At 38.1% G+C, this 11077-nt stretch overlaps 2 protein-coding genes across 2 annotated transcripts; both read right to left on the bottom strand.

Moving 5' to 3' along the window:
* Window positions 1-505: 505 nt before the first annotated feature.
* On the bottom strand, window positions 506-6652 carry ect2l (epithelial cell transforming 2 like). The gene is made up of 21 exons (XM_077723026.1): window positions 6502-6652; window positions 5934-6046; window positions 5695-5857; window positions 5363-5618; window positions 5122-5299; window positions 4777-4894; window positions 4516-4681; window positions 4227-4355; window positions 4069-4161; window positions 3769-3978; window positions 3601-3704; window positions 3212-3322; window positions 3035-3115; window positions 2794-2903; window positions 2563-2710; window positions 2006-2079; window positions 1761-1917; window positions 1627-1692; window positions 1460-1548; window positions 809-981; window positions 506-729 (listed from the first exon to the last, which is right to left on the bottom strand). The coding sequence occupies exons 1-21, from the start codon at window positions 6574-6576 to the stop codon at window positions 605-607; spliced, it is 2739 nt and encodes a 912-aa protein (XP_077579152.1). The 5' UTR covers window positions 6577-6652; the 3' UTR covers window positions 506-604.
* Window positions 6653-7131: 479 nt separating this feature from the next.
* On the bottom strand, window positions 7132-11077 carry ccdc28a (coiled-coil domain containing 28A). The gene is made up of 5 exons (XM_077731242.1): window positions 10516-11077; window positions 9602-9783; window positions 8985-9139; window positions 8150-8172; window positions 7132-8064 (listed from the first exon to the last, which is right to left on the bottom strand). The coding sequence occupies exons 1-5, from the start codon at window positions 10707-10709 to the stop codon at window positions 8010-8012; spliced, it is 609 nt and encodes a 202-aa protein (XP_077587368.1). The 5' UTR covers window positions 10710-11077; the 3' UTR covers window positions 7132-8009.

Raw genomic sequence — 11077 nt, 5'->3', positions numbered from 1 at the left:
GCACCATTGTTAAAATAGCAGCAGCAACAGCAACTATGAGCCTGTCAGGTCCCCGCTTAAGTAGTTATTTTTTATTCTAGTGGACATTAACTTTGAAGTTCTACTCCAGTATTCGAGAAGTAGTATCTGTTGATCATCACGGTACATCTTTTGATTTTTTTTGTATTGAAGCTGACTCATTTATTGCAGACTTAATGGAGGCAAAATTAAGGTTAAAAGTTAGCCAATCAAGTGCATGCACAGTCAGCCTTTAACCTGCTTATTCTAACATACATATATATATATATATATATATATATATATATATATATATATATATATATATATATATATATATATATATATATATATATATATATATATATATATATATATATATATATATATATATATATATATATATATATATATATATATATATATATATATATATATATATATATATATATATATATATATATATATATATATATATATATATATATTTGGATCAAAAAATGCCTATTGATGCTGTCATCATGTTATGTGGAAAAAGTTTTGATAAAACAGTAAGATAAGAAAATATTTGTTAGAACACAAAATAGCCTTCCAGGTGAATTGAAATCTATGTCAGAGTAGTTTGTATGGCACTATTCAACATGCACAGAAAGTGCTCCATGTCCTCTTCTCGCTCTGTGCCACAAATCCATGGATGAGTGGGGCCTTCCAAAATGAAGGCGTACTTGACATCTAAGGAAATATCAAGACATTTAGCAAAAGAATGCAGCAGTGCTAAGAGTATGAAAAATATATCTGTGAAATAGCTCACAGCGTGAGTGCGTAATCTTTCTCAGAGTCAGATTGGCGAGTGCCACAGAGGCAAGGAATGTGTGTGTACTCCTGTGCACCACTGTGAAAGGTGTGTGTTGATTTTGTTTCCGCGTCATCACTAAAATATCAGTGAACAGGAAGAGGGTCACATCTGCCACATGCTCGTAGATCCTAATAAAAGAGGATCCAGACATTAAGGAAAAAATACGACAAACATCTACTTTGTACTTTCAGTTATAGCAGATAATATAGCAAATAGTCACAAATCAAATAATTGTATTACAGTTGGGATGTTACTTTAAAAATTATTGAACCGTCTAACATTTGTATAATATTTTATGGAAGGAAATCGCACAAGCCATGCAGTATTTTTTTTAAATTGACTAATTGTAATATATTTTAATTATAAGTGCCTTTAAAATACCTCAGGAAATAAACACAAATCATAATGGACAAAATCACAGAATAAAAAGCTCACTTAAAGTAATGAAAAACAAAGATATCATTATACAAAACAAAAATTAAAGCTAAGCAGAATTACATAATGCGAACAGATGTGTTTGTCCTGTGTTGAATTCATTCATAAAAGTGCATTACCATGATTTGTGGAGCAACACAAACTATTTGGAAGTTAATGTTGCATCCTCACCTGAGAGACTCTGATTCATTATCATTGGAGCAGTTCAGTAAAGCAGCATCCTGACTGGTTATCAGCTGACGGTTTCCTTCTTGGAGCCTCTGAATGCAGGTACAAAATAAAATCGAAATACTGCTTAAGTGTACTAATGTTAGCAGTAGACAAATGTGTAGAGTTACCGGACACCCTTGGATCATCTCCTGGGTTTTCTTCAAAAGTTGGTCTCTTTCACAGTTACGCTTCAGCTAGAATGGTAAAATAAATTCATTTCATTATTTTTAATTACAACAGAAGTCATAATTTGTCATTCTACCTTTTGGATGAACTGTGTGTATTGCTGCAGTGTGTTAAGGGCAGAAGAGAGGTGTGTGTAATCAGGGTGACTGGCGTGTGTGTGCAACGTCAACGCTTGGAGCAGAGTTGTGTACTCTTGGATTCTCCACACTGGACACAGCAACAGCTCTTGTAAACTATGAGAGCGGACACACAAACATGAATGCAAACAAATGGACACAAGATAATGTGTGTTAAAATATATGAACAGAGCACAAAGTTTACCTTAGCATGTGTGTTGCCAGGGTTCTGTCAGTTCTCTTTAGGAACGCTCGAAATAATGGCTTAGTATCCCTGCACTGGGAAGTTAACAATAATAAATACACAACAAAAAGAGAATAGGATTTCTTTTGACAAGTTAAGTGGAGTAAGCTAAGATTATGTGACTGACATAGGGTCATTTATTTTACACTGTTTATTCTTTTTAGTTATTTGTTGTATAGAACATCATGATACGATACTGAGATATTAGTACTACCGTATTTTCACGACTATAAGGCGCACCGCATTATAAGGCGCACCACACTACAAGGTGCACCGCATTATAAGGCGCACCCTCAATGAATGACACATTTTATTTTTTTTCCATATATAAAGCACACTGGACTATAAGTCGCCCTGTCTATTTTGGAGAAAATTTAAGACTTTTAAGTGCGCCTTATAGTCGTGAAAATACAGTAATATTCCAGATATGCAAGAAGGTCAACATACATTACTGGCTGCATGGTAAAGTTGAATGTAGAACTTGATTTAAGTGTATTGCAAGCACAAAATGGGCTTACCTTGTCAATGGTACTTAGCGCAGTTGTGTAGTTATTGAGGTAGTTTGTGTACACTTTGAGATGCGTGCACAGTTTTAAGCACACATCACCTACACATTGCTCTGGACCCCATTGCTTGAGTCTGGCATCTAAATCTGCCTTAAATCCCCTGTCACAAACAAACGTGGGAAAAGTCCACAGAGACAAAAACAAAACAAGAAAGCTGAGTTGTGTGATTAATACATTGTGTACCTGTTTAGGTCCAGTATTTGTGAAACAGGGCTCAGCACAATATTAATGTCAGCATAGCTGAGAATGGCTCTGTTAGAGTTTAGGGCTGCTGTGAGAGGTTCTTGATATGCCTTTAAAAGGTCAGAGGAAATTATCAATGAAGTTGTCAAACACGATTTAGTAATTTTATGGTCACAATACATAAACGATGGACTCAAAGTAATCTTCTTATCCAGTAATTGCCAGGTTCAGACGGACAGACCTTCACAAGGCCGCTCAGTCTGCTGATATACAGAAACTCGCTGAGTTGCAGTTCTCTGACAATGACGCCTCTCCAGTCTAACTGAAAATATAAAAATAAAACATATGTGACAAAAAATGAAAATGTGTTGGTGTTTTCTCCAGCAATGGGAGATAATATTTTCAGAACAAAGCACACCTGAGTGTTCCCAGAAGGCAGGGAGATTTTGGAGGCATGTTTTTCCATTGCAGACTTCCTTTCATCACTCCATTTCATCAGGAAGTTAGCAAGAAACTCAATTGGTTTCGTCTGAAGATATCAAGTTATCCATTTCACGACTTCACAATGACATTAGTACATTCAAAGTCGATATCAACTAGTTGCTTATCATTCTGCACTTTGAAAGGGAGATAGAGCCACCTGTTTCTCATTCTTTTTTCTTTTTCTAAATGAACAGCTTTGGTTAATGTGAACGTGATACACTGTGGATTTTGAGATATATTTTATCACAAAGCCTTCTAACCTTATCCAGTGATGTCATAAGAGCTAGTCAAAACCAATGTGGCTTTTTTTCAAATTCAATGTACCTTCTCCTGCTTGCTGAGAACAGTTAGTCCTTCAGTGAGCGCCAAGCTCAGGTCTTCAGTCAAACACAGATCCTCAAGACATATTTTCTCCCACAAAGCATGGCCTGTAAAATCGGCAGTATTTAAAACATGCAGATTAGTCACCTCTACAGAATGTTTGACACCCACCCAGAGCTCTGCCCCGGGCTTGAATGCCAAGCTGCTGTAGCTGGTGGTCTAGACACCTTTTCATCTCTCCCAAAGCTTCCTCCATCCACTCAGCCTGTCTGCACCAACCATGCAGGACTGGCTTAATGATGTAACGGAGTGCCTGGCCTCCCGGTTGTGGGTCGGAGAACCCAAAGGGACCGATACTTCCATCAGACCATTCACTAAGGACTTGAGATAGTCAACAAAAAGCTTAGTTAGTTTGATTTTGTATGAATAAATGTGTTGAATGTGAGATCAGAATATAGCAACAAGACACACTATTTTGAAAACTTCCAGTGGCGATACCCATCGGTGCCCAAACTTTTAGACCCGTAAGAGTGGCCAGTTTCTGAAGAAGGGCCACGCCAAAATCTGAAAAGATGAGTGGGTGAGAAACAAAGTTTATACTTGATGATAATAAGATGTAGATCACTCACCAGATGCTGCACATGGAGAGAAAATATCAATCCCACCGCCTTGCTCAGCCGGGTATACCAAGTGAGATAGTTTTTCCCAAAAATCTCTGTGTTCTGGAGATGGTAGGGTTCTAGCTGATAAACAGCAGTCTGCAGGAAAATATTATACGGGTGAAACAAAGATGGAACACAAGATAAAGATCCAAAGACATAATGAGATAGGTGTTATTGTAAGTGATTTGAAAAAAGACCTGTTCTTTTTACATTTTATTTTATTATTTTTTTATTTAAAAAAAATGTGAATTCTCACTGTGAAACAGCTGGATTTCTTCTGTTCCTCCTAGCGTTAACAGGCCAAGCCTTTGAAATGTGCGGCCAGAAACAACCCCCTCCACCTGGGCTAACAGTGCTGAGTGCGTGCTTTGATAGTCGTAGAGAACCACAATTACATCTGCCTTAGCGCCGCTTATCAACAGCTGGCACATAGGCAGAAAGCAATGGAGAGTGTTAAATTGGGCAATCTCTCCATCTCCAGATGTTCACTCATTCTTTCTTAAAATTGACAAATTACCTCATAGGCAGGAATTCGATTGGAGACCAAAAGCAAACAGGCTGCAGGATGGTTGTAGGTACTGGTTGATTGCATTGATGTATTTCTGGAAATGTAATGGGACAATTGCCCAATAGCTCTGTTCAAAAAAAGTTCAAACAGTAACTTAGGTTAATAAAACTCGCAACATTGTGGAATGACACTGAAACAAAAAGGGGGGTTCATTACGATAAATTAGATTGCTCTGAAATCATGAGCACTGTCCAACATATGTGTTAAAACAAGAACAACAACCACTTTTTTTCCCATTGAGAAACTGTCTTAAACTCTAATTCATGAATGTTATTATGTAGATCCAATTCGGACCTGATACTGCTGCGCCCTATGTTTGCCTCCAAGTTTAGGCTATTGATGGTGCTTTGACTAAAATCAGGAACTCCAGAGGTCCTGAAAATCGTGCCAATGTTTGCTTGGCTAGTTCCACCTCCAGGTGCCCCCAACCTTGTCCTGCTGCCCCAGGCTTTCCTTGTTGTCAGCGCTATTTCTGCAGATAGAAATAAAATGTGATTCATTGATAACAATAAATATTCGTTTTTACGGTACTTACTCTTCTCCTCTTGAATCCTTGCTCTAATCATTTGCCTTGTTAAGCTCTCTTTTAGTCTCTCCTCTTCTTCTTCTTTCTCTTCATCATATATTTGATTGATTACCCAGTGGGGTTGTGCTACCTCACGATGTATCGCTGCACCCAATGTTTTGAGGCAGGAGATGAACTGTTTCTTCCAAGCTCCAAATTCTTTTTCTGTAGGTGTGTAAGGAAGAAACCAACCTTGGCGTATACAGCGCCCAGCCCAGAGACAGTCCTGAGATTTATTTGAAGCCATGAAGATTAAATGTACAGGTCGAAAACATTTTCTGGCATGCTCAAGGCTGTCTCACCTGTTCAGACAAAACCCTCCAGTGCCAACTGACTTGGGCAGCAGAGAAAAGGTCCAGAGGGCACAAGAAGGACATGATATAAAGTGACAGGAAGCGGGGCAACACCACTGTGAAATCCAAATGTGTCATCGGAAGCTTTTCAGTCAGCAGATTTCCACAGTATCTGCTTGGGTGATTGATATATAGTATTTAGGGATTTTTCTTTGAGGTTTACATTTACATTGGGGAAACGGTATCACCTTAGCTGAGGCTTGGTGCATCGTATGAGCACATTGTGTAGCATGTGTTTTCTCTGGCGGTCAGTCCACAGATCAAACCAGCAAAGGACTAAATGTATCCTCTCTTCAAACAGCTGTAATGAAAAAAAAAAACATATTATTACAACTGTACAGAAACACATCGAATTAATGTAAACAACCGGTGTATGATTTACTGAACATTTTGCCCTTCTTGGCTGGAATAGGCTCCAGCATCTCCTTTTTTTTTAAGGATGAGCAGCTAAAAAATGAATGACTATATTATTCATTAATTTCATGAACCACATATCCTTACAAGGGTGCGTAAGAATTGGACGAAAATGCATACATTTTTTTTTCCTGCAAAAGACTCAACTCAGTCAAATGTGGTACGCACTATCTGAGGAAGATCGTATACAATCAAAGGTAAAAAAAAAAAAAAGTGGTACATTTTTAATTTTTTAAGTATTAATGATGTTTTTCCTTAAAGATTTGCCACCTAAATTGTGGTCAGTTGTAGAAAAATCCATAATGGGCAACATCTTGGTTTGTTAGAGATGATCTCAATTACCTGCATGTTCTGTGGCTGGTTGTTCAAAGGAGTCCAACAGCTGAACCGAGCCTTTGAGTTTAGTTTCTTCTCCATGGATGAGTCCTTTAAGAAGCTGTGTTGACCTCAGAATTATCATTTGATCACAATACTGGTTGGTATCTGCAAACAAGGCATCTCCTGGTTCCTCACCATGGAGACGGATCAACACATTCCGTGGGATACTGCGTCCCCTGCAGGAATCATCCTCAAATCACTGTTACAAAAAGTCCTTCAACATCCATCTCCATTCATTGGTCTTTTCATATGATGGATTTTGTGTTGTCCAGCGTCCTAGCGTTAACCAATCTTTTATAGTGTAGTTTTTTAATGTCTCATGAATATCTAATTTCAATAAGTGCAGTGTTTCCCAACCTTCATTGAAGCAAGCCAGCCACAATAACCTACTAATGGAAGATTGCTAAGATATAGAAACAGACTGGATTTTCTTTTAGAACTGGTTTTGCTGGTAGAGAAACTAGACCATGCTAGTGTCAATTTTTCATCAACAGGGTGGCAGGGGTGCTGGAGCCAAGGGAATTCAACGGGCAGACAATGGTGCACCAGGAAGTTGTTGCAGGCCAGTCACATTGCACAAGTAGAAAGACAACCTTATGATTTACATTGATTTTTATTAAAAACAATAGACATGTTTTTAACATTTCAAGCTTTAAAGATAACTCATCCCCGTCATTTGCTGGCACTGACAATCAAAGCAGCATGTGATTAATGATTACATTTAGCAGGTGAAGATCATTGATTTAAACCAAAACAAACAACAAAATCTAATACTTACAGGATTCGGCTACCCCATAAGAATTTAAGGCCTCTGTTAAATCAACATTTGGGTTACTGGAATGCTGGCAGTCAAACAAGGACAACCTGTATGTAGCATTAATCATTGATCAATAACCTGAAAGGGGTTAAAACATTCATTATGACACATGGCAACCACACTTGGATAAATCTCTTTGATTATACTCATTGGTGTAATAAACTAAAGTGCAATAGAGTGTCAAGTTAATTCAAATCACTTTGGTTAGACTGTAGTTTTATTTTACAGGACAGGAACATAAATAAATTGTTCTGATAAATTGGTGTTCAGACTGGATGCCTAAATTAGATTTTCTGTACTCAATCCAGATTGAAATTGAATGCCTCTTTTGTAATCTAAACAGACAAAAAGGACCAAAAGATGATTTTTGTTAGACCGATTTAAACCACAGAAATCCCTGATAGCCAGTCTGAACAGTCCAATTGGAGCATTTGCTAAAAATTGTATGGACAGGCAAGCCTAAAATTCAGATATGAGGAGTGATCCAATCGGAATTAGGCATATCAGCAGAACGCAGGCTTAAACAGAATGGTGGATGTTAGTGCCTGAACTACTGGAATATCAATATTTTATTAAGATTAGATTGGCATTACCCACACTACCACGTGCATCAAACTTTGTTTTTGAATCCCACAGAGAACAAGCCAAGAGAAAGTCACGCGCTGCCAGACTTTGGAACCTCTTGGCTGTCGGTCAGATTTAATTTCTGGCTGGAAAGGCAAGGTTAAGGAAAAGTGAAGATGATTTTGTTTAACTTAACCATTGTAAATTTCTTGCAGGCACCAGCAAGGATACATAGATGAACTGAGCTCCTCCAGCTGAAATTAAAAAAAAATGTAATCAGGTTTTTTTTATTTTCAAAACTGTGATCATAACCAATTCTCTACTAGCTGATGTTTTATAAGAATATCAAGGCAGAAAGATAAATCATTGTATCATTGATTGTAGCAGTTCCATATTTAACTCTCATAAGTGTCAAGTACTGTAATAGCCACACCTATTTCTTATAGAACTGATTACAATAAATGCCAAATGATTTACTATTATATCATGCAATAGTTTTACTGAGAAAAGTGACCTCAAAATTACGATGCATTAAAGGTGTAATGGAACACACGAGTAACGTTTGGGGATGTACCTCACTCAATACATTATATACTTTTTCTTAAATCACAGTATTTGAAAGTTAACGTTTATATGAACTTTTATTTCTAAACCAAATCATCAAATTCCCAGTGGAAAAATATACTTTACAGCAAGAAGTGAGGCGTCAGTTGTCCGGTCTAAAAGCAAGAGCGCCCTCTTGTGCCTAGTACGCACATGTGCATGGATAAACTAATTTTCTAACATCAAATTGAAACATCTGTTTTTCTGAGGTCTACCGGTGCCAGAAAAACTGAGATTTTGAAACCTTTCGAGTAATGTTAAAGGAGAAATCGTTTTTTTTTTTTTCAAATCACTTTTAAAACTAAATGATTGATCACAGCTGCATGATTCCACACACAGCGCTTAACTCTCATTAATACATTTGAGGAGGAAAAAATAAAGCATAACCAAAACTGTACAATACATCGTGTGAACCATTACACTTCTGCTATTTACAAAGTGTTCCAAGAATCGTTTGTCTTACATTGAGAAGCAATCTATCCATGTTGGTATCTCGGGCTGTTTTCTTCTGGTCCTCTTGCATCTCTTCTTCCTCAACGTAAAGGTCAAAGTGTAAGCTGGCCAGCTTTTCTTGCATCTCTCGCACATGCTCCATTTGGCCAATGGAACACTCATTACCTGAGAAATATTAGTCCATTAGGAAGGTTTGATTTTAAACTTACTTTTCTGGTGTAAAGGATGGCTGCAGAAATGTATACATACAATAGTTGCAAGTGCCCTTGGCCCTACAGTGGAGTCCTAATTCCAATATTGGGATATACAATCTTAAATTTGTAGATCAGGGGTTCCCTTTATGCTGGCACAATCTTTTTCCAGCGTCCTGACATCCGGGCTGACAGTTTTAAGCGTACGTACAGCCCAAAGAAACTTATTTGGAGTTAAATTCATGACAAAATACCAGCCCTTAGGACTATGTCATTTGCTATTAGATCATGGTCTTCTTTGTACGTAATCATTGTAATAAATTCCTGGTCTGGATTTTCTCGGAGCAAACATCTTTCACATTAAACAACGTTCATATTAAAAAAAATTACACTTGATTTAAGTCCAGTAGTGTAGTAACCCGTGGGGACAACTTACCAAATGCCTGCAGTTTCCCTGAGTGGAAGTCATTCAGTAGACTTAGAAGTCCGTTTTCCATCTCCTTGACATCAGATACATCCGTCAAGAATGAGTGCTGGATGATGGGTGCAGCCTGATTTTGATTTGGGCTGGGGCGAACACCGGAGCCCACCTGTTGCTTTAATTTTTCACGAACTCCCCTGCAAAAAAATAGAAGATGATGACTTTGATAATGACAAAAAAACTGCCTACACTGATATTACTTTGTATTATATTGTACAGCAGCTATGTCCTAATGTTTGTCGAGAAAAGTGTTATATTTTCAAGTTGATGTGCTCATGCATTGAAGCTTGCATAAAACAAAATCCATCTCATTAACATCAATTCTCTAACAAAGCTCATAGATTTACATCATTCAAATATAAAGCAATTTGGACCATTTCCAATCATCCCCGTCTAAATGCACCTGATACTTTTTAGATTAAATAGAAACGTGGAAAAAAAACGTGACAATTAGTAAATGCTAGTGCGTTTTTGGTGCGTTCCATTCAGACTATAACAGGATTAGATGGGCCTAGCAGCAAGGGGTGGCAAACAGGTTTAGACACAAAGAGCAGCACCACACAGTGACACATACACAAGCACACAAATAGAACAATATTATTCTTCATAACACTTTCTTCCCCTTACAAAAACGTGTTCATTTTCAAGGAAAGTGACCACTCTCAACACACACATCAAATGCAATTTAACCAAAGTTAACACATCAACTGCCCCAAAGTTTGCTGTGGCAAAAACCCACATTCATTTTGGCCCAGAGCCGCATGCGCATCAAGAGCCACCCCTGCTCTATCTACATACAACCACCTTGAAACCTCTGAAATTAAGCATGAAATCGTTAATTCTGCCATTAAAAAAAATCTTGCTACTACCTTCTACTTTTGCTCTTCTGGCTGGAATGGGCTCCCGTGCCGTGACTGTGGCCAACATGTTTCACCCCGGTGGAGGAACTGTTTTTCCGGCCACAACCGCCGGAGGGAGTCGGCGCCGTCATCGTCACTGTAGCCGACACCGGGGCTGCTGCCGGTGTCCTGGGGGTCTTTCTCTTTAGCTTTCGTTCCTCCATGGGGACAGGTCACAAGACTGGCCGTTTAGTAGAGTCGAGGGCAGAACACATCACGTCAAACTCGCCCCCTTTCACGTGCTTATTAATAACCACAGCGGAATATACATGTAATATGTCACCCTTAGTACACCAAGATTACAAGCCACTCATGTTACTTAAATTATAGCCAGTACGCAGATGACACGCGGAAATAAAGAATTATCGGTTAAAGTCAGGAAGCCAGACGTAAGTAGACGAAAATCAGTCAAATAAAAAAGAAGCAGCGTGAACAAGCACTAGGAAATGGGAAACTGTTATTCGTGTCAAACGAGTAGCTATCAAAACAACGCCAAACACAGCCTTTTTTAAATCTTTAGTGTTAAATTATA

This window comes from Stigmatopora nigra, chromosome 1 (assembly GCF_051989575.1).
Source record: "Stigmatopora nigra isolate UIUO_SnigA chromosome 1, RoL_Snig_1.1, whole genome shotgun sequence".
NCBI classification, from domain to species: Eukaryota; Metazoa; Chordata; class Actinopteri; order Syngnathiformes; family Syngnathidae; genus Stigmatopora; species Stigmatopora nigra.
The sequence above is the reverse complement of the archived record's forward strand: the minus strand, read 5'-3'. Positions and strand labels throughout refer to the sequence as shown.